Below are 22,777 nucleotides of genomic sequence, written 5' to 3'. Positions count from 1 at the left end.
TTGCACTGGATTTAGCATTGACGTACTACAGGAAGAATCAGCAGGGCACAAACCCTTGCAGCTGGGTATGACTAGCTTTCTGCAAACGCAGTTTGCATCTCGCCCCAGGAAAATGGATGTTCTTGAGCACAAAAGCTTTTGCTCTCAGAAGGGTGAGAGTCCCTTCCAGGTTTCCTTAGAAATGCTGCGTTGTGGAATGCGCCCAGCTCCATCTGCGTAGCACACTTAGATCTCTTTAGTCCATGGATTGTATTGCAAGCATTGGTCAACAACTGTCAGCTGGATCTCTACATTCTGGGGTTCTTTTTGCCTGGCGACAGAAGCAGTATCATCCTCCAAGTAGCTGCTTTATTTTCTACCTCATTACCCTGATCCTTGTCAGTGTGGCTGAAACAGGGCTGGGTGGAAAGTCTCCCAGAAAAGAGTCTGGGAAGCACCAATGCTTCTTGAGCTGTGCTTGAAAACTTTGAGATTTGGACTGCATTACCTTGAACTTGCTGTTGAAGTAAAACTTTCTGTTAAGGTTACCTCTAATTTAACAAGGCTTAGACACTTGCTGAACAAGGCTCAGACACTGGCTGAACTTCTGAGATGTAAATTTGGCAGAGGCTGGGTTTACAGATCACTGTGTGTACTGTGGTGTTGCTGCCGCTGTTACTTTCGTATATTCAAAGCTTTCAAATCTCTGTGCAGACGTCGGTCTCTCCTTCGTCTGTAGTGTTCTTCACTGGAAGCCTTGGCTGTGGTCCCAAAGAACTATAGGGCAAATGTCATCCTGCCACGCTTCAAATAAAAGCAAGGAAGAGAGGAGCACATCAGTACTGCTGTGGGAGAGGAGAGGATTCCCGTCCTGCTGCTGCCAGCATTGGTTATTGTCTCTCTGGGTGGTTATTAAAGGGTCACAGATTATTTTAGAGCCACTGGTGATGATAGCAAGGAGGGCAAGAATAGGGCAGAAATATATTGGATGTGTTGTACTGTGGCTTTTAGCACCAGAAGAAGTAAGCAAAGCCACTTATTAGCCCCCTCATTAGTGAGCCAGTTCCACAGCACTAAGGAAGTACAGCGGCAGGAAAAAGGTCAAATCTTCCAAGAAGAGATCCAAGCCTTGAGGAGATCTGAAGCAAGTAGCGATGCTGTGGGTTCACACAGGGAGACCTCAGGTGAAGCCCATCCCCTCCGGGCAGCGGTGTGTTTTGTAAAGAGCTGAGGTGGCTTCAGGCCTGGCTTCTCAAATCCAGATTCAGATGTAGCTGCTTGTGCCTCCCTGCAGAGCCGCACAGAGGCATTTCGATACCCGAGGCATGTGAATGTGATTAAAAATAATCTGAAGTAGGAGGGGAGCACCTCTTCACCTGCATCACGGCGTAGCTGAGGTGGTGACTGTTCAAAGGAGGTGTCTTTTGCTCGTTGGCAGCTTACTGTTTTGTCCCTGCGTGGTTCTGCCTGCAAGCTGGGGTGCTGACAGTTGGTGTGTCAAGAGCCATCTTCTGCCGTGACATGGTGATCTCTTGGGGGTCCGTTCCACCCGTGGCCCATGGAGACAGGGAGCGTGGCAAGAGCAGGGCACGGGGATGACAGGTCCATGGCTTGCGGGCTCCGGGCGATGTGGCTCGCACGCACCGAGCTCTGCATTGTGCCCAGGAGAGGCTGAAGTAAGCACTGAAAGGGGAAGCTCGAGGACCTTTTTAAGGACGTTCATTACACAGAGGCGGTGAGCGCTAATCAACTTCTGGTGCCAAGTAAGCTTGTTCTGGCTGACACAGGCACCGGCTGCCGAGCGCACACGTGCACGCACAAATCAAAGCAAGGTGACTTCCTTCTGCCAGCTGCAGATGACCTGAAGCACTCCAGGAAACGGGTCAAACCCACTGGTGCGTGAGCTGGTCCTCTGCCACCCCAGGCGGGTGCTGCTTCTCGTAGCAGGGTGGCCATGAAGGGAGCCCCTGCAGCGTGTGGGGTTGGGATGCTCCCCGGGCTTCATCGGGTGTTGAAACTTCCCGGGACACCTGCATGCGTGGGCATGGTGTGATCTGATGGGAAGGCAGGAGACGGGGATCCTCAGTGCCTCTGCAAGGGATAAATGGGATCTCTGAGGATTACAGCCTGGGACAGTGCTCCACGAAGCTTTGCCTCTTGGGTTTAAAGCCTTTTTCAGTAACAAGTCCCCAGGGTATCATGAAAGCACATGGCAAGCTGCGGAGCCAAAGCAAGCTGCCGTTCCTGGGTGTCTTGCGTTGTGGCTTGGGGAGGAGGGGGAGTGAGCCAGCGGTGCCATTCCCAGTTCTGGGAACAAGGTCAGACTGTGCCTGTTGTTCAAATGCAGAGGGGAGATTTCTGCCTTGTGACTTGGTCTTAGCCAATATAAGTGAAGACTGGAAATGGAAACAGATCTGTGTTGGTGGCTCTGACAGCAACACAGGAATCTGGCGCTGGTTCTGCTCCGAAGCTATTTCATGCAAAGAAATAAACATGTGTGATAAATTACCACAAAGAGCCTTTTATAGATTGTTTTCTGTCCTGTTTTCCTTTCAAAGAATTACAGCTGCTTTGCTCTTATTTTCTGCTACAAACAGCGCCCTTTAATCGGAGCGGGGGGGCATCTCTGGTTTAATCTTCTCTGCTCGGAAATATTAGGAAAACTTAGGGCTCTGATCTTTTGTTTGTTGGAGAATGGGAACAGGAATTTCCATATGCTTTGGACAAAGCGGGCAGTTTGAGGCTTTCCTGGAGAACATATTTTTAATATCTGTATAACTTCCAAATATACCCACGATAGGGAAACCAAAGTTTAGCTTGAACAAAAATACCATTCTCCAGTAGTCTAGTTCTCAATCCCTTGATTTTTTTCTACTGTTCTTTCAAACAGTCCTTGCAAGAGGGAAACTGGGTTCGGTAATACTACGGTGGTATCTTTTGTATATGGATTGTCTCCAGGAAAAAGCTGAAAAAATTGTAAAAAATGATCTAAGGTCTTAAATTCACTTTAGAGCAGATGAGGAAATAATCTGCAAGAGGAAATTATTTTATTCGTTTAGGGTTGCATACTTGTAATAAAGGACTCCAGGAAAAAAACCAGTTATGGTATGGCAAAATTAAGTTAGTATCTTTCAGACGGGGCATAAAGGTAATTATACATTATTATTGACCTTTAAACAGAAGGCATAAGAGTTTCTGTCATTGTAGGTCTTGCGGAATTGGGGCTGTCGTACCAGAATGGGCAGAAGTTAGTGGAAGAGTCCCTTCTGGCCTGCAGGGCTAAGATCAGAATGAGGATCAGATCTTTTTGGTGGCAGAAAAACAAAGAGCCCACTTGCTCTGTGGCTTGGTTTGGTTTTTTTGTTTGGGGTTTTTTTTTTCCCCTCTCTATGGTTAATTTTTTCCAATGCTTGCTGCTATACAGACAGCATGAAAAATAACTTAGTAAATATTGTGTGTTATTTTAGTAGCTGGTCTTTAGAGAAGACCTGCACAGGCATTACCAGTGCTGGCACTCGCAGTCTGAGAGGTTTTCTGTCTGGGTATGGACTGCTTTTTCCCTTTGCCTCCCCTCTGCCCCTCCAGGTAGTCTCTCATTTCTTTTCCTCCCAAGTGCTCAGTGTTTGCAGTTTCTGCTTTGATTGGGTTGGATAAGACCTTAAATATCCTTAAATGTCCAATTTTTTTGTAATCTAGCTGCTTGCTTGGTGCCAAATAGGATTTTTGGAAATCTCTAGCCTTCCTAGGACTTCTGTCCCCATCGATGCAGAAGCAGACTTGGGTTTTCCCGAACATGACTGCTTGCTTTCAGGCTGCTCTAGGTCTCCAGTAGCCCTCAGAGCAGGAGGATCCACCAGGGAGTTGCTTGCCTGCTGTATGAAAAAGGCTTTTTGTGATCTCTGGGGAAAACCAGCCCGAGCCAAGAAGCAGCTGTGTTTGTGGAGCTCTTGCCCTGCTCTGAGCTCCCCAGCAGGAGCAGCTGTTTGTTGTAATTTCTGGAGATTATTTTAGGTTTGGGGTATTTGAGATTAAATGAATGCCCTGCCTGGTGACAGTGACTAGCCTTTTTTTGCAACCTGCAGATACTGTATTCTGCAGATGCTGTTTTCTGGGGTGTGTATTTAGGCCACTGCTTCCAAGGAGAGATTATTGTGCCTGGTAACAGACCTTTGGATCCTTTGCCGTTTCCTGTCTGCAGCTCCCGAAAGCAGCCTGTTGGCAGCTCTCCCGCATGCAGGGATCCGGGGATGGGTGTGGGGATCCTCGTTGCAGAGGAGTGCAGCGTTTTCTGCCTCCGCCGTGTGCATCTGCTCGGGGTTCGCCAGCAGCACATCATTGCTGCTGTTCCCTGGCTGGGGTTATCTGAGGACCTGGAGGCTGCACTGCATAGGAAGCTCTGCAGTGAGACAGAGGGATGATAAACAGCCAGATGGATCCTACAGTGTTCCTGCACAGGAATACTTGTGTTGTAAACACGCTGGTCCTGCCGTGACACAAGCCAGATTTGCTTGCCTTATACGCTACTCCTGGGAAAGATGGATTTGTTTTTCAGCAGTGGAAGGGGAATGTGATGACAGCATTTGCTTGCTCAGACTCGGGTCTAATGTTCTCTGAATCATTTTGTTCAGCAGCCTCTTTAAACAGATAAAATGCTGGTTATGCTTTCAGTCCTAGACGGCACCCACAGCATCCTGCTTTGAGGCCCTCTGAGGCTGACGTGGTAGGGATGCTCAAGTGAATTTGGGGAGTAAGTGACCCAAAAAAGGAGGTGGGAGGGAAATCTGTCTGCCTGCAGCAGAATCTCTGCCCGTTGACTGGCTTCAGGAGGTATCAGCTGAGCTCTCTGTAGCCTACAACTTCAAAGCTTTTCCCTGTAATTTCCAGTTTGCAGGCCATCGTTAGTCAGTGATGGAAAACCTGTTCACTTCTGATTGTTTAGAAAAATGGGGAGTTTCTCCTTTCCCAGGAGAAGTGAGAAGGTCTCACAGCTCTTTCTGCCTGCTCCACTCTGCTTTTGGGTCCTGAGTGGAAGCAGGGGCTGGAAAGCCAGCCTGGGCGTGCTTTTGCTGTTGAGGTGGCAGAAGTGGCTGCTGGGAGCTGCTTCTAGCTGCCCCTGCCGAGAGCTTTGCTTTCCCAACAGATCCTTGCAGAACCAGCCTGGTCTGCTCTCAGCAATGCCATCACACCTGATAGGAGCCCAGGCAGCGAAATGGGGTGGGTGGCAGGAATAGCAACGTGAGGTGCTGTTGCCTGCTGCTTGCTGCAGAGTTCAGCAGCTTCGTAGCTGCGCTGGGCAATAAAGCTTTGCATATCTAGTGTTTGTGATTGCCTTCCTGCACCTAGCTCCAAGCTAGTGTGCTTGGACATCTGAGCCATCCAACTGATGGAGAAATGACCAGCTTTAGCTCTCTTTAGCAGAGAGAGTCTGCTTTCACAGAAGGAGACAGGGACCTAGCTAGACATGGAAATGCAAACAGCAACACAGTTCATGTTTGTTCCTTCTTGTTATAACAGGAACTTTCTGGTCTACTGCAAAGATTTGGGTGCTGACCCAAGGTGCGTAAAGAAACCTGGCAGTTCAAGGTACAGGGTGTGTTAAAGACTGTGCAGCAATCACAGCTGGTGTCTAATAACTCTTGTCTAAAAAGAGGGTGATACGTAGAGAACTTGGGCACATATTTTTTGGAGATGAAAAGAGGTGGTGGCTACAGGCTTGGGGTAAGGAACTCTTAAAGAAAGCACAAGGGCTGGAGCAAACACTCCTGTGCTAAAGGTAACCAATGCAAAGTATGCTGTCAGTCTGGAAAGAAGCAGTGTCATTAAGCACATAAATCTTGGACTGTAGATGCTCCCTCACTCTGGAGACACCAATGCAACCTGCAGAGCAATATCCTGAAGAGCTAAGTTGTTCTTGACTAAAACTGGTGGCTTCAAATTCTGGTATCCAGAAATCTTAATCCTAAATGCCAGATTTATGTCTGCCATTAGCTTTATGTCTTATCAAGAAAGTCTCCTTCCCTCTTCTTCCCTTCTCTTGGCAGCAGCCTGTTTCAACCAATTTTTCTTTCCCCAGCTGCCCAACATGTTTGGTGACCTTCGTTCCACGTTCATTGCTCTGATGATTGGCTCTTATGCTTCCTCTGCTGTGACTTTTCCAGGAATCAAGGTGAGGCCGTGGGATCGTGACTCATGACTGGTGATGTTGTGCTAGAGTTTTGCACCATTTAGCAATAATGTGGCAAGAAGGAGGGACTACTTGTTACAGCACTTGTTCAGAGATGTGCATTTGCAAGATTCAGTTCCCGTTTGTTAAAAGACTTCCCAAGTGACTGCCTCAAGAATGCAAAAAATACTGGAAAGAGAATGGTCTGTTTGTTAATAGACAATATACAATAGACAATAAAATTTTAAAGGTGCTAAGTAAAAGTGAAAAAGTGAAGATATTTTTAATGAAAGGTTGCTTTTTTTAAACTCTAAGGAGTATATATATATGTGTGTTTAATACACATGTGTATATTTAATCTGTGTGATTGACACTGATGGTTGGCTTTGAACGTAGTTCCGAGCTGGCAAACAGCACTGAAGGGACAGAAGAAATGGTCACTTGGGCTGCCTTGGTAGATCGCTAGTGTTTCTGAACCAGAGATGTTTCATTGCAGAGTTAGTGTAAGGGGGATATAGTAAAGGTAAGGCAGTCTCAGGTGTGCAGGGAAGTTCCTGCTGGCTTTCCAAGGAGAAGGCCCTAGATGAAAACCTTTGATGGCAGTTATCTGTGATACAGCTGCATGCTATTCCAGCTGGACATCCTGTTGTTGCTATAGCTGCTGTTAAAGGTGTGCGTATACATCTCTTTCCAAGCCTGCATGTCCCAGAACTGTTCTTTGTTACTGCTTTGTTACCCACTTTAAATGTAGCATGTTGTCCTTTCCCACAGCTTCCTCTCAGACCTCATTCAAAGAATGTTGAAGTATCTTTCTGCTCTTATAGCCAAACCCTTATTCCCTTGTGATTTCTAGGTTATATATGACTTTGGGGTCTCCTTCATCCTTATTCTGCTTGTCTGGGCAAGCTGTGCAGGACTAGTTTTCCTCAACTGTTTCTTCAATTGGCCACTGGAGCCTTTCCCAGGACCAGAAGACATGGACTATTCGTAAGTGTCCTCTAGACTGGCCTTGAGGGCTAATCCCATTCTTAATCCTCTAGAAAGTGCTGGCACGGCTAATTTAGAGGGGCGGACAGGGAACTCCCTTGCATGTTGTTTATTGCTGCCATTCCTTCTTAGGTTGAGGATTTATGTCTGCCATTAGTGTTATGTCTTGACTGGTGAATATCTGTGGAAAGTTGAACTTCCCAAAGTGTAGAAATTATGAAGGAAAATGATCTGTCAGTAGTCATAAGTATTTCTATATTGACCTGTGCCAAACTGGCCCAGGGGAAGTATCTCTCTGTTCTCTGGATTCAGACCATTTGTGGGTTTGTAGACAGAAACTAGTGCCTTAAATCCACACAAAGCCTTTCTGACTCCTGCAACTTTGCTGCCTCTGATTCCCCACCCTGTGTTGCAGCTCTCATGCTCTTTACTGCCCAACAGGGTGAAAATAAAGTTCAGCTGGCTGGGATTTGACCACAAAATCACTGGGAAGCAGTTTTACAAGCAAGTAACGACTGTGGGGCGCCGTCTTAGTGTGGGGAGCTCCATGAAGGGCCCCAAGGAGCCGACAGCCTTGCAAGAGAACAACAAGCTCTGTCTGTCTACGGTGGACCTAGAAGTGAAGTGCCAGCCTGACAACACAGGTGTGGTTCCATGAGTGCCCCAGGGATGGTTGTGCTGGCACAAGGCCGTCGGCCTCTCTGCTCTGCTCCAGACCTGTTTATGAGATAGCGATACGCGATCCATATGTTGCCAGGGCCACACGCCAGCCACCATTATTGAAATACAGGTTCAGTTATATAAGGAATCCTGTCCTTGTATACTTGCCTAAATACACCGTATGTTGTTGCCAGTGGTGGGGACAATAGCATGGGTAACTGGTATGGCTGCGGAAGGACAGTGCAGTTGATCACTGCTGTCTCTTAGGTAGACTGTTGCCATCATGACCAAGCCTTCCTTACTCAGGGGTATGGCAAAAGCAAACGGCTTGAAGCTTCCTTTTGCTCTAATCCACAGAATTAGGTGAGTCTTCCTTCCTGTTCCCCTTGCCCCAGCTACTGGTAGCCAAACTCCAAGCATCTGTAGCTGTTCATTATGGAAGTTTGTAAGGCAGCAGGTTAGTTGCTAACTGTGAACTCCTTGGAGCTGCCACTGGCACGCAGCGTTGGAATGACTAGCTAGGAGAAGACCTGCTAACCCAGAGGCCAAAGCCTCTTCTGAAATTGTACATGTTTACGAAGGTATATTGCCTTCTTCAGAGACTCTATTATTCCTTCTGCAGCTTCTCCTTCCTTCATGAAGAGTGTCTTCAGTCCTATCTTGTTGCTCAGCCTTATCACCATGTGTGTCACTCAGCTACGGCTCATCTTCTACATGGGAGCCATGAATACCATCCTTGAGTTTCTGTCTGGAGATGAAGATCAAGGTAGGGTAACCTGAAGACTTTTCTCTGCTTCCTTGGAATTGGTACCTGACCCAGACTTGGTCCTTGCAGGAGGTCAGCGAGCCTGATTACTCAGCAGATACACCGCGTATGGCAATTAGTGGTGTCAGGGTGCAGCTAACAGCTGCTGGTAGGGTCTAGTGGAGGGCTGGAACTGGCCCAGGACAGAGGGGCAGCGAGGTAGACACTTGAATGTCAAGCTAATTTTAGCCCAGTGTCTGTTAAATACTATTCCATGTGATTTCCCCAGATGGGTTGTTGAAAGTAGCCTTTCGGGATGGACTGCGATAATTTTTTTTTTTAATTGGAAAACCTATTTCGTCAGGTATTTGCTTTGCTTATCCTATGCAAGCACAAAGTACAGAGCAGCTGACTCTCATGACTAATGGTTGGACTAGGTGTCTCAGCCCGGCAACCGGGGGTGGGAGAAGTGAAGTCATAGCTGTTTTGTGCAGCTTGGTGTGTGCTGGGGAGGCTCGGGGTGCTCACTGCACTGGGCTCGTCTGTATTTATAGCTCTGATTCAGTACATGGAGAAAACAGGAAAGAGTACATTAGTTTACTGTTGTTGAAAATACCCAGGATTGCAAAACAAGACTTAGCCTTTTTTTTTTTTTTTTGTGTCCTTTGTAGTAAGATCCAGTTTGAACTTGTTAAATCTGGATTGCATGAAGCTGATAAATCAAGAGGCACTCCTCTGAAAACAGGAGTGAGCTCTGGGGGAGGGAAGGAAACGCAGGAAACTCCAACTGCCCTGGCATTCCCTGAATTGCTTTGTTTCTCCAGCCTTTGACAGCCTGCAGCATTCAGCTCTTTATCTCCTGGCTCAAGAGCCAATTTAGACATTAAGCAGTAAACAGGACAAACTTCACACTGCCTACCTTTCCCAACACTGCTTAGTTTTGTGCTTACCTTGTAATTCTTTCACGCTGATTTTTTTTTTTTTTTTCTTTCTTTTTACCCTGGCTTGCTCTAGTTATTTCTCTTTCATTTTTTCCTCTCCTCCCCTCCTTGGTATTTTAGAATTAATATTAACTATATATGCTGCCAATTCTGTTTAGATCAAGCTAAAAAAGGGGATTGTGCCCCTTGGGTGTGTTGCATTTTTTTCCTGTGCCACCTCTGAGATTTCTTCCCATTTTCCCCCTCCTCCCCCTGAACGTAGCCTGGGCTCGCAGTGCAGTCCGCTTGCTGTCTTGCTGTTTCCATGGCATCAGCAAAACAGTGGTATTGTCTAGTCGCAGCAGTGTCAGGCTGCAAGAGCAATTCCAAGATGTGTGCAGCTCTCTAGAAATGTAATCTGTGCGGATCAGGAGAGGATGGGATGCCGCTCCCTTGGATGCCTAATTCTTCTTGCAGTTATTTACTTGAACGTGAATTGTTTAGAGAGCTCCCTCCACCTGCAACTGCTCTCGGGAGCACTCAGCAAGGGAAGGGGAGAGTTGAGTCAATCCTGCAAGTGTTATGGTCAAAGAAAACTTAAATATTCCTGGGAGCCGAACAGAAGAGAAGGATGTGGGGAAAATCTTTCAGATAGGGAGTAAAGTCTTTAAGTTGCAGTGAGGCACAGTGTCCTTGAAAGTCCTGCTTCCTGTGCAGATTATGGTGACTTAGACCTGTCATGAAACCTAGAGGTGGAAAAAGCAGTCAGCCTGTGGCTACTTATCTTCTGAAAACCCCCAAAGATGGGGGAGAAGCTAGGGGGTTCAGTAGCTCTGTAAATGACTATGTAATTGTGTTGTAGGAAGGCAGGAGAGAGTAGACTTGTGTCTAGTTGTGAAATTTGGCTGCATCTTTTGTAAATTGTCACCTTTGCTTTCAAATGTGGTAATACTCGGAGACCTTGGGTAGAATCAGGGTGGGCTGGAAAACTCAGCTGTATGGGGTGCTTCCTCAGGATACTTTTGAGGGAAAGCCATGTAAAACAGTGGATGTGTAAGGGCTTGTGCCCATGTGTGCACCCTTTGTCTGTTTGCTCTATCCACGCTTCTACTTCTGCCATATCTACTTCTGCTGGTATTTGCTAGGTATTGTTCTTCCCTTCCCCCCACCCCCCCGGAAAGAATGTTTTTTAAGATCATAGATAAATTGAGGAGGCCCTGTTTTGTAGCAACTACTGTCTCTCCTTCTCTTCTCGTGCTGACCCCATAAATTTAATTCCCTGCTTCAAGTTGCCTTCTGCTCTTGCTGTTTAGAGCCCAAGATTAAGTGTTCAGAACAGCATGAAGAGGCAAAACATGACATTGTGGCTTGCTTCTTACCCTCTATTAAAAAATAACCAGACAACAGCAAATCAGCTCCAGGAGTGTTTGTAGAGGGTGATGCCACCTGTCTCTCCTGGCAGTTGCTATAATGAGGTGGAATGTGGGGCCACTTCAGGACTTGCCTTTGCGGAGGTAACGGGGGCATGAATGTGAGTTTGGAGGTTGGAGCTGGAAGTTCCTTTTAGTTCCCTTGCCAGCACCTGGAGCCAGGAAAGTATCATCAGGTGCCATGCCTGGGCGCAGCAAGGCAGCCCTGCTGGGGTTTGCTACAAGCATATAGGAGAGAAAGGCTTGTTGGAAACTTCTCTCCATTACCAAGTTGATTTTGGTATAAGTCCTGGCTGTACTGCTTTGGCTAGATCTAGAAATGCTTTGGGAAGGACAAACTAAAATTCTTTTTGGTTGTTTTGCTTACATTGCTGGAACTTGTAAGCACTCTGTGCTGAGATGGGCAGTTTCAGAATTACATCCTTATTTCAGAGCTGTGGTACACCATGACTCACCAGCCCTTCTGTGTGATGCCTACAAATCCATCACGTGGGCTGCAGAGAGGAAGTGGAAAAAGCATTGCGGGGTGGGGGAACTGTTCAGTCACAGGAGGGGACAGTTTCTTCTAAGTCTGCTGGCATCAGCTTTCCCTTAACAAGCCATGTAGACACTTGTCCTATCTTTAACACATGGGGAATTTTCATCAGTTTGAGTTTTTAATGATTGCTCTCAGATTCTGTGTGTTTTGCTGCTAATTTCCCCTCTCCCTGCCTCCAGACTTGTCCGTTCTGCATGAAATGGGTTAGTCCTCACCTTCTCAGCCTGGCTTGTCCTTGCTGGAGCTTCCCAGCTGGAAAAGATGCAGCTGGAGCTCCCAGCAAGGCAGGAGAGGAGATGACTAAGGCAGGGTTGGCTGTGCAGGATATATTGCTTGTAAGAACTTTCCCTGTTGGTCCTAGCCAGAAGAAACCTCATTGGCACTAAGCAGTTGTTGGGTCCCATTCCTGGAGCCCTGCTTGCTGTCGGGCTGACGCTGCTCAGAATACTAGCGCAGGATCAGAATGGTTGAAGCAAGTGCACCCAGTATGTCTATTCTAACGTCATGCCTCTGGGAGGCTAAATGATGAAGTGGGGCTTTGGTGTCCCAGCTCCTCCAGCCCTGCCTGTTAGCCTGTGAGTTCTTGGGATCTGGGCTCTTAATGAGGGAGTGATCAATGGGGAGGAACAGTTTCTTTTCTGTCTCTTTTTTTTTCCTGTTGCTGCTATGGTACCACTTGGACTGACAACTTTTTTTTAATCTTTTCTTTTTTCCTGCAGTGGCTCTCTACACTTCCATTTTTGGGGTATTGCAACTGCTGTGCTTGCTGACAGCGCCTGTGATCGGGTACATCATGGATTGGCGACTGAAAGAATGCGATGATGGCTTAGAAGAGAATGAGGAGAGCAACGCTGAGCGGTGCGTAGTGTGCGCTACATGGGACATGCAGCCACGTAGCAGGCCCCCTCTGCTCTGCATAATGTGTTTTGTGATGAAGGACAGAAGAGAGTATTGGTTCTTTAGTATAGAAAAGAAAGCCTGAAGGAAGACTTGATAGTTGCAGAGGAAAGGACCAAACTATCTCTCATGTCTGCTAAGATCAGTCAAGAAGAGGAAATTGAAATTGTAGCACTGGGAGCTCAGACTTCCCTTCTAGCCTAACAGTAAGAGTAACAGCACTGAAATAATTGCCCAGATGTTCCTCAGCTTCCACTGATGGAGATCCTACCACCTCCTTAGGCAGACGTCTAGCCAAAGTGGTTTAGATAGAGTTGATGTGATATCTGGAGAATCTTGCTGCGAGTTCCAGTAGCTGCTGAAAGTGCTTTTTGTAACATAGGTTTTGCTATCCTTCCAGAAGTGACAAGAAAAAGAAAAAACGTGATCGTCGGATCCAGAAAATCACCAATGCCACCAATGCCTTTGCGTTCACAAATCTCCTGCTGGTTGGATTTGGAATCACCTGTCTTATTCCTAATCTACCGTTGCAGGTGAATAGGTCAAATGGATGGGTGTGCTGGAGGGGCTGGCAGTGTGGGTCCTGACAAAATGACAGGCAGGACAGTGCCAGGAGGTCCTGCAAGCCAGCAGAACCAGCTAGTGGCAGGAGGGCTTTCTGGCACTGCTGGGAGACTTTTTTGCTGCTTTGGGGACCTCAGTCTTAGAGCTGAAACAAGTAATACCATGCCGTTTACATCTCTTGAGAGAACCTAGAGAAGCAGCTATAGTTAAAATGTCAGAGTGGATCCACAATTTATTCAAACTTAGAAGTTTCTGCAGCTGAGCTCTGTAATGACAAATGCTTTCCTACTGAGATCCTCTCAGCAGTGCCTGTGCATTTAACCTGGGCTTGATTTAAGCTGCTGACAGTCAGAAAAGTTGCTGTCAGAAGCATGACGCTGATATATACAGCAGGTTATTTCTGCATCAAATGCTATGCCCAATGGTACCCATGGGATTATAAACCTGTTAAAATACTTATTTTGTGGCACTACCTGTTTTTGGCAGAGGAGTTTTGTGATTTTATGCTATACTTAAACATGCCTTGATGACGTAGGTGAGCAGATATAGTTTGCTCATACTTGCATGTTGTCCGCAATAATTTGTGGAAAACTAACTAAATTGGCCACAAGTGCAATGAAAAAGCATTGTGACCCTGGCCACAGGTTGCTGGGGACATGTCCTTGCAGCAGTGCCATTTACAAATGAGATAGGTCTTGTGTGTGGTTAACCTTGGGGACACTATATGTTAGCCTTTGCAAAGTAAGGATAAGCAGTGCTTTTAGAGATGAGTACAAATTTCTTCCCCTGTGCTGATCTTTCAGGTTTTGGTTCTGGGTTCCTCAAGCCCACCTTTGTACTAGAAAGCAGAGCAGCTTTTAGGAATGGTTGTATGTTGGGGTCCGGCACACCTAGGTGCTATCTAGGATATGACATTTTTCTGCTTCTCTTTCCAGATTCTTTCCTTCATTTTGCACACAATCGTGAGAGGATTCATCCACTCAGCTGTGGGAGGCCTCTATGCAGCTGTGTAAGTCTCTGCTTACCTATAATATGTGGCTGGCCAGATAAACTGGTTTGGGATGATAAGCTGTCCAGGTGAGAGGGAGATCAGGAAGTGAAGTCTTCGTGGTCAGAGGGGAAAAATGATGCAACTTGTTTCCTCAGTCACCACTGGATATGACAGTAGCTGGACTGAAGTCCTAACTGATGCTTTCCTTGTTTAGAAACAGCTAACCCCTTTAGCATAGCTACTGCAGTGGGACAGGCACAGCTGTATATGGGCCTCAGGTGAGACTAGGCTATCGACACTAAGGTTATATAGTAAAAACTCAAGGCTTTTTTTGTCTTACAATGAGTAGCTATGTGCATGTGTCCAGGTAAAACATTAACATAACTGAATACATTGCTACTGGTCTGCTCTGAAATTACCTTGGTAAAGTATTGCTCAAGATACCATTAGTGATGCCTGTTCCCTTTCCCAGGACAGATCATCCATCCTGTCTCCGACTTACCAAATTGTCAATAGCTGAATCTAAATACTCTCTTCCTTATTAAGCAATGTTTTTGGTTTTGAAAACAGATCTGCCCCTCTGTCCTGAGCTGCTGGACAGAGGAACAGAAAGAAGCTGTTATCTTTCAGAGAATCGCAGAATCGTTGAGGTGGGAAGGGGACCTCTTGAGACCATCTAGTCCAACCCTCATGCTCAAGCAGGGTCAGCTAGAGCAGGTTGCCCAGGACTGCGTCCAGTTGGGTTTTGAATATCTCCACGGATGGAGACTCCACAACTCCACAGACTCCTTCTGTCAAAGGTTTTGGTCCCAGTGTCTGGGGAATCCAGACTAGAAAACCCATCTAAGACTCTGCTTCAAAAATGCATAAACTTTTGGTTCCCTGGCAGCTAGAAGCAGAAGACTTTTGTCTTAGGCAAGGTAAATGCCTGTTGCTGTACATACCAGCTTGCTTGTAAATTAATCCTGTTTGACCATTGCAACTCTCTGGAACTTCCTGGAGTGAGGTATTTTTGCTTTGAATGTGACTTCTTTGAATATTGGAAGGTTTTGATCCACTTCTTTCTTTCTAAGTCTAGTTTAACCTGACCCTTTTTAAACACTGCTCAGTCATGGAAAGAGAAAGATGTTAGACTGTTCCTGAAATTTATTTTTCCATTAGCAGTATCTGATATTCAGCCCTTTCCAATCAACAGTATTGTTCGGTTTGACATAGGATCAGACTTGTCCTCTAAAAAGGAAAACACATACTAACCTGTTGTGCAGGTTTCACTCACTTCTAAAGGGAGCAAATTGTTGTGACCAGATGAAAATGATTGCTCAGCCGCAAATGCTGTCATCTGGATAAAGAGGCCCTGCTTTTAACTTGTAAATATCAACACTCTTCTCCCTTTGCAATAGGAACAGTAGTTGTATAAGCACTTCCACCTGCCTATGGTACAGCTGCAAAACAAGCGCTGGATCTGATATTACTTAAGTTTGAGAGCTCAGGATGAGAATAGTCTGGAGGGGAAGGCTCCAGCCTTGTCACCAGCTGCATTCTGCTCTAGAGAGCACTGTGCACACCACTAGGTAAATACTCTATAAAAAGAGTGTAGGGGTAAATACTCTATAAAAAGAGGTAGTTATACATAAGTCCAGGAGAGAGAAGTTCTTCATATTATGCCTGTCTTGGGACTGTGCTCTGTTGTGTCAGTCGACTGGGAATGTAATCTGATCTGGGTGATGTGAACAGTCAAGGTGACATATAATAATGCTGTTGCTTTCTCTGTTGACAGATACCCCTCTACTCAGTTTGGCAGCTTGACAGGGTTGCAGTCGTTGGTCAGTGCCCTTTTCGCCCTTCTGCAGCAGCCTCTTTTTATGGCATTGACGGGACCTTTGGAAGGAGATCCTCTCTGGGCAAGTTCTTCTCAAATTTAATGTGAAGGCTTGGTGGTTAAGATGATTTTGGCTCATTTCTTTGAAAACAAAGGGACTCCTGTGCATGGACCAAGGTTAAAAACAGCTGGAATTGTACATGTTCCTCAGTCTGCTGTTACCTTGGTGCTGTCCAGGAGACCCTTCCCTGTGTGAGTAATGATTCCCTGGGAGAGAAAGCCATTAACCCTTATGCTGGTGTATGGAAAGGGAGGAAGGGAGAAGGCTGCATGAGTGCTTCCTGCTAACAGTTTGTGTGGCAAGTCGAAATCTGTCAGGTAAAAGTGAGTGAATCTGTGTGGACCTCAAAATGCAGCAGAAATACTCTGTTCCCTTGGGAGCTATTACCAATAAATTACCAATAAATTTTGGTTTGCCAGTGCTAATGTCCAAAAAGCCAAGTAGCTATTGAGGGTAGGGCTAATGTGGTGTCTTGATGAGAGTCTGTCTGGGTAGCTTAATATCATTAAAATCATGACACGGGAGAGTCCTTGGTCTCTAGGCTACATGTGCCCACCCCAGCAGCCTGTTGCTCTTCAGTCAGCAAACTTGGTGTAAACTGCAGCTTAAACAGCCCTGCCTGTTCTGTGGAACAAGACTCCTGCATCCATGATCCAGAGCAACAAATTCTTGCAGGATTTAGCTTATACACATGGTGCTCTGGGCACAGGAGTGTAAATATAAATACAGTGGAGGCTGTTGCCAATACACTGAGCAGGGCGTCTCCTGGTTTGCCCACAGCTGAGTGACGTGGGCTGGATTCTGACACTTCGGCATGCGTGACTGGGTTGTCGTCTTCCTAGCCTGCCTAATTTTGTTTTGTCTTTCTTCCTGCAGGTGAACGTTGGCTTGCTTGGCATGAGCTTACTGGGTTTCTGCCTTCCAATCTACCTGGTCTGCTACAGACGCAAGCTAGAGAGAGAAAAAAAACAGAAGATGGATGATGCCAAACTTTTCTTCAAAATCAATGGCACTCCTAATGAGGAAGCCTTTGTTTAAACTGGTGCTTCAAATACAACCTCCCCTGTACAGGTTCCTACCACATCCGTGGGTTCTACCTGTGGTATAAGCCAGGCTTTTTCTCTCCTGGCTCTACCAGTCTTTGCTCATCACTGGAGTGAGGGACGGACATCATGACTGAGCTTTGCTCAGATATATGGCAGGAGGAGACTTCCCACTCCTTACTCCAGAACACAGGACACTTTTCCTTTTTATAAAGGCCACGCAGATATTGTGTCTTAAATTATCTCCTGATCACACTCTCCAGCAGCAGAGTCTCTGCATAGAAAGTTGGGGAGAGAGGGAATAGAGGGATGGGGGAAGAGGGAAGAAAGGTAATTTGAGGTTTGCAAATGTAACACACTGAAGTCTGTTTTCTCCCCCTCTTCCCCCAGCCTTGGCTGACATTGTCTCAGATGCAAGCTGCACTCTCCTCCCTCCCTGAGGCTTCATAATGGTCTTTCTGCTTGATGTGTAGCTGGACCCAGTGGTTTTACTGTCTATCCAGACATACCCCAGACTGTTTCTGAGGCAGGGAAGGGGATTTTATTCCTATGTGTACAAGCACAGCTTCAGTGTATTGCTAAATGTCGGCTGCTAGCACTGACAGCTCCCAAACCTTTTATTATTGCAAATGACACAGACTGTGAGCAATGGATCTGCCTTCCACACTGAAATGAAGAGCCTAGCGGACTGCTTGGTCCTAGACGAAGCCTTCAAAGGCCTGGAATTCCTCTTCTTCCCGGCCCGCAAAGTGTTTTAAACTGTCTGCAGTCCTGGAACCTTTGAGATAGGAATTGGATCTTGTTTACTGATGAAGTGCTTTGAGACTTGTTGCCTTTTGCTTCCTCTTCCCTCCGACATGACCCTGGGAGGGGAGCAGCAGCGTGTATTTAGTAAAGCAGAGAAGCTTCTTGAAGCTGAGTTCTGGGGCTCCGAATACCTTGGTGTTCATATGTCATGAGCTGACTTGCTGTTGAAAAGCATCAAGAGTGCAGAACACTCCTTTGTGTCTGGTAACTGGATCCTGTGGACATATGGTAGGGTGATGTGGTGATGTAAATCTTCCTCTAGCCATAGCTAATTTACGTTGTTCTGATAATAGCCCCCAAGCTGCTGAACACCAGGTTACTGTGACTGACCAAAAAGCTGCCGGTTTGGCTGTGTTAAGAGCCTTCTACGATGCTGATGCTCTGTCTGGACAGAGTACGTGGTGATTGTATGGTGAAGCTGACTTACAGAGCAATACATGTGGGTAAAGGTGCTCCAGGCCTGTTCACCATGGAGGGAATACAAAGGGAATTCTTAACCTACTTATTTTTATAGAGGTTTTCCTAAGTCTTGTCTAAAGTCGACTTTTCCGCCCTTAACCTTCTTGTGGAGGTCGGTAGCTCGGCCTCTGTAGTCTTGTGACTAGCGTTAAACCACTGCACCATTTGGACCTGCTCAGAGCAGGACTGTGCAGTGCTGAGGATGAACGTCACCAGCGTATGCCCTGGGCTGGGCTGAGCTAGTGGCTGCGGGAAGGTTGGGGGCAGAAAGAAAACAGTTACGAAGATGTAGTGGTGGTGCTTTCTGAACTGCCAACTCCTGTGTTACTGCAAAGCCCAGCAGGGGGTAAGTCATTCAACTTCTTTGTGTCTGGTCGGAAAAGCACAAGACTCAATCACTGCCCCGTTAGCTCTAAGCTGGGGATTAGAAACAACAGTGCACTCGGACCCTTCTTTAAGAAATTACCTGGAAACTGGGTGTTAACTCCTTTACTGATGGTTTGAAGCGTGCAGATGCTCAGCCCAGCCAGGCCTTCACCTTCCCTAAATAGCAAGCTTGGTGACCTCTTGCACAGAGCCTCGGCAGGACGGCTGGAAGCCCTACAGAGTCCCTCGCTGGTGGCCTTGCCAGCACAGGATGACAAGCCAGCTTTGTGGGACAGCAGCGCCATCTCGAGTCACTGCCTCCAGGCAGCCTCCTGCGGGCAGTTCAGATGCTACTCCACGGTACCTTTTAGTCTTCAGTCACTTGTTTGGAAATGACTTGCCACTTGAGTATTTTACACGTTTGTGGAATTTTTTTTAATGTGTTGCCTTTATTAAATGTGTTTGTTCCAAGACAGCCTTATTGCCTGCTGTCAACATTTTACTTTTCTAGAACTTTTTGTCTTTTGTTGGCCTCTAGCTTTGGTGATGATTTAGCGACCTTCCCAGCTTTCTTTTGTGTCAAGCAATAATTAAGGGGGCAGAGTTTTGATTAATTTTTCTGTTCACCCGGCATTGTCTCAAGTACATGTTCAGAGACCCACCAGCAGTAGTACAGCTTGCCTAGATTTCCAGAGGGCTTTCTGCAGACTTCTGCATTTCAAATTACTCTACTTACTCCTAAATATTTTGAGAAGATTCCTACTCTTGCTCTGAGATTTGTGACATGACAATGACAGATTAAGTATCTCTTTTTAGTAAGAGCTCAGACAGGTGAGTGTCTGAGCCACAGTCCTCAGACTCACAGTGTCTTAAAATAGAGACAGCTGTTGGATGGTGTCAGTGTGCCAACTCAGCATTACTTCCACCTCAGTTTCAGAACACTGAATGTGACAGCTTCCACTCTTACGTCACTCGAATTTCTGATAGAAATGTCTTTGCAAAATGGTGGAATACAGAGTGTGGCATATTTTCATGAAGTCACAGTGGAGATGATGCTGCCTTTGAAGTATGTGCAGCTAAATTAAACATTCCTGCTGTCTACCTCCCTACTGCAGTTCCTAGTTCCTGCCCTTTATTAGGAATATCCTCTAACCCAGTTTCATCTGATAAAATGGTGGATACATGCGGTTGGTGTCTCTGCTGATGTGCCATGCCATGGTGTTTAGAAGCTGCTGGTCAGCAGAATAGAGCTCATGCCTTTGAGTCAGGCTCTTGTTTGCAGATTGAGAGTAAAGTGTGCCTTTGGCTTGCAGTCACAAGGACTAGTGGGTACACAATGAAGTTCTAGTTGTTCAGGCTTGAACAGACAAATGGGAGTACTTTCTCATGCAGTGCAAAGTCAAACTGCGGAATTCATTGCTGCAGAATGTAGTGGGGAACAGAAGTATAACTGTTTTTTAAAAAGGGGCTGGTTAAACAACGGTCTGATGCATCCACTAACTCAGGGAGATTTTAAGTTGCTGTAAATAAGAAAGTTATGCCAAGGAAAGATTACTTTTCTACATGCTCTGTCTCTTAATTGGTCAAAGATGGAGAAAATACATGCTGGGCTAGGTGAAACACTGGTCTGATCTAGTGGCATTTAATTTACTCTGACAGTTGTGAACCAAACTAATTTTAAAAGCAGTCTCAAATTTATCTATCAAAAAAACCCTGTATCTAAATGGAAGATGTGCAAATACTCTACTGATTGTGCCATAACTGCTTAAATGCTGCACCTCCTGCAGGGGTGAGCCCCTCGGACAGGGTATTCAGCCTCTCCTGAATGTTGTCTTGCACGGTGCAGAAACAAACACTGTTGAGATGGTCCTGTTACACATGACTTTTCATGGGCAGTTGGCCTCGTTCTTAGATGCTTATGGAAATGTAATTGTGGATCACTTACGTTTGGAGTGGAAAACAGCATTGCTGCTTTCTAGCCAAGTGATGCAGGACCAAGAAAATTCCTGATGCACTCTTCTATGTGCATGAGCCACCTTGTGGAAAAAATAAATGGGCTATCAAAGGCTAGAGAGCCACATCAATTTAAGTCAATAATGCATTTACCTGTATAGCTCAAATACAGGTCAATGGGTTTAACTACTTTCATAATTCCTAAATGCTAGAATTTGTAGGGTTTGTTTTTTTTTTTTTATGCCCCTTGTACCCCCTTACCCTCATCCATATGAGAAGTAGAAGGAGGTTGGTCATGGGAAAGACCTCATCTCCTCCATATAAGCATCCCCAGCTGAATGTAATGAAGCAGAAAGCTGATCTGTAAGTACTGTTTGTAGGAGCCCTCAGAGTCAAGGGTGTTGCTGTGTAAAGGTGATTGCACCTTTTGGAAACACTGCTCCTGGCCTCTGCAGACTCTCACATGCATTTAATATGCAGCCGTATTTAAAATAAAATATAAAAAAATTAAATTAATAGTGGGGAAGGGAGGGATGACACCTTTTTCCTTTCACTAAGCTGTCAGTACCTAAGCCCCATCGACACAGTCTTTATAGCACTAATGCAATGATGCTATAAAAAGTAGCAGAGAAAATCTGTGCTGTTTTGCTTAATAGGACACTTAGAACTGTATTCAGTTACTGTCATAGAGTATCTGGATCCTTGAGATGAAACTGGACACAGATGTCTGGGGAAAAAAAAAAAAAGAGCAAATCTTGCTGAGTCTCCCAACTTAACTGCAATGCTGCTACAGCAATTGAAATGTTTAACTCCCACACCAAAGCCTGGCCTCTTCATGCTCTGTCTACAAAGGAAAATTGTAGGATAATGAGATTTTTAAAAAGTCAGTAAATCACTAAAATGTTTTAAAGTAGATTTCTTTCTTGACAGGCTGATGAATTTGGAAAATATGCCACAAAATATAAAGCCGATACTGTAGGGTAAAAAGAATGAAATCTTTAATACTACATGTTTTGTTACTTTTTTTTTTCCCTTTGAGTCTTTTCTGCATCTGCAGAGCTTTTGGTATTCCCTACTTCCCAGTTTAGAAGTGCAAAATATTCATAATGGAAACTAGTATTACAGTAGGATTCCTGATGGGAAGGGACTGTTGTTTTTGTTTTTTTTTTTTTAAATTAGAAAAAAAAAAAAGCCACTTCTGATTTGTATTTCACAATGTTACCTTCTTTGGAGTAGCTGAAACAATGATGTATTACATAGATGTATTCTTACATGTTAATTATAAACCCTACAGATCCTTGGTTTTCTACCTGTGCTGCTCAGCCTGTCTCTGCACAATCTGTTTTTATCAAGTGTCCTGTGCTCTATGTTGTCATCCTTCCTACTGCTGGTTGTCACTCTGTGTGCCTGACCCTCTGTCACTCGCTTTTTATTCCTGGGACAACCCCCTTTTTCAGAAAGCCCCCTCTTTTTAACCTGACAGCATTAGCCTCCCCCACCTCCTCCTGTTCACAAATTTTTTTGGTAGTGTTTGTCAAAGTTGAATTGTAAGCTCCTCGTGGCAGGCCTATGTCATCTTCTCTGTGTTTGTAAGGTGATGTGCACTCTTGCAGTACTATCTAAAAATAAATGTGGTATTAAGTTAATCATTAGTTTTCCTTTTGAGGCTGAACATAATAAAGATATTGCTTGGTTCCTAACGAGACTGCGTTAGCATGAATGCTTTACACAATATTATCTGCCACATTGGCAGATGCTTGGCTGCATGTTCAATGTTTCCTCGACTTTTTCTTTAGGTTAGGAGCTAACAGCCAGATTTTAATTAATCTGTAGCTCAGGGAAAAAAAGTTAATCTCTTAACTTTTATGTAGACACTAGGTTTAGAAAGAGATCAAGCTGAGTTAGACAGGGTGAACTAGTAGCAAATAGTGAAAGGTGAACAACTGTGGCCTTGGACGGGAATGCTACAGAAGAGACACAGGGTGTCAATGGGGAATCTGCACATCTCAGTTATCCACGCTTGAGCTTAGTGATGCTGAATGTATGGCGTTTTATTTTTCCAATCAAATAGAGACAATCCTTGTTCTGTGATTCCAGTGACAAAGTATTAAAACTAGTGCTCTTTAGCTGTTTTTTATTGAGTACAGGTCACATAAAAGGGGTTTTTTGCAATTGTTTTCTAATAAGTACCGGGGGCTATTCTTAATGCAAATTACAGCCCGGGTGGCTGCTGCTTGGAGATAGTACTGAAAACGAAGGAGGACTTGAAAACGCCGTAAATCGCGACAAGGTGGAGCCCCGTTCCCAGATGACACACTTACCCTATCTGACTGCAGCCCTGACTTATCCCTTAGCTATTTGCGTTAATACCCACGTTGTTTGTCAGCCCTCCTCC

General features: G+C 45.5%; 1 protein-coding gene across 2 annotated transcripts in view; it reads left to right on the top strand.

The window, feature by feature from the left end:
* The window catches only part of SLC43A2 (solute carrier family 43 (amino acid system L transporter), member 2), a 28,324-nt gene extending 10,123 nt beyond the window's left edge, over positions 1–18,201 (top strand). For both annotated transcript variants that reach the window (XM_009582929.1, XM_009582928.1), the window contains exons 5-13: positions 6,053–6,145; positions 6,996–7,129; positions 7,571–7,773; positions 8,412–8,555; positions 12,142–12,280; positions 12,720–12,852; positions 13,819–13,892; positions 15,652–15,775; positions 16,631–18,201. In XM_009582929.1, coding sequence (XP_009581224.1) covers positions 6,053–6,145; positions 6,996–7,129; positions 7,571–7,773; positions 8,412–8,555; positions 12,142–12,280; positions 12,720–12,852; positions 13,819–13,892; positions 15,652–15,775; positions 16,631–16,792 — 1,206 coding nt within the window. In that variant the 3' untranslated portion in view covers positions 16,793–18,201. The remainder of the gene's footprint in view (positions 1–6,052; positions 6,146–6,995; positions 7,130–7,570; positions 7,774–8,411; positions 8,556–12,141; positions 12,281–12,719; positions 12,853–13,818; positions 13,893–15,651; positions 15,776–16,630) is intronic.
* The last annotated feature ends 4,576 nt before the right edge of the window (positions 18,202–22,777 follow it).

Source organism: Fulmarus glacialis, unplaced genomic scaffold (assembly GCF_000690835.1).
Source record: "Fulmarus glacialis isolate BGI_N327 unplaced genomic scaffold, ASM69083v1 scaffold29178, whole genome shotgun sequence".
Lineage (NCBI taxonomy): Eukaryota > Metazoa > Chordata > Aves > Procellariiformes > Procellariidae > Fulmarus > Fulmarus glacialis.
This window is presented reverse-complemented; position numbering and strand designations above follow the sequence as displayed.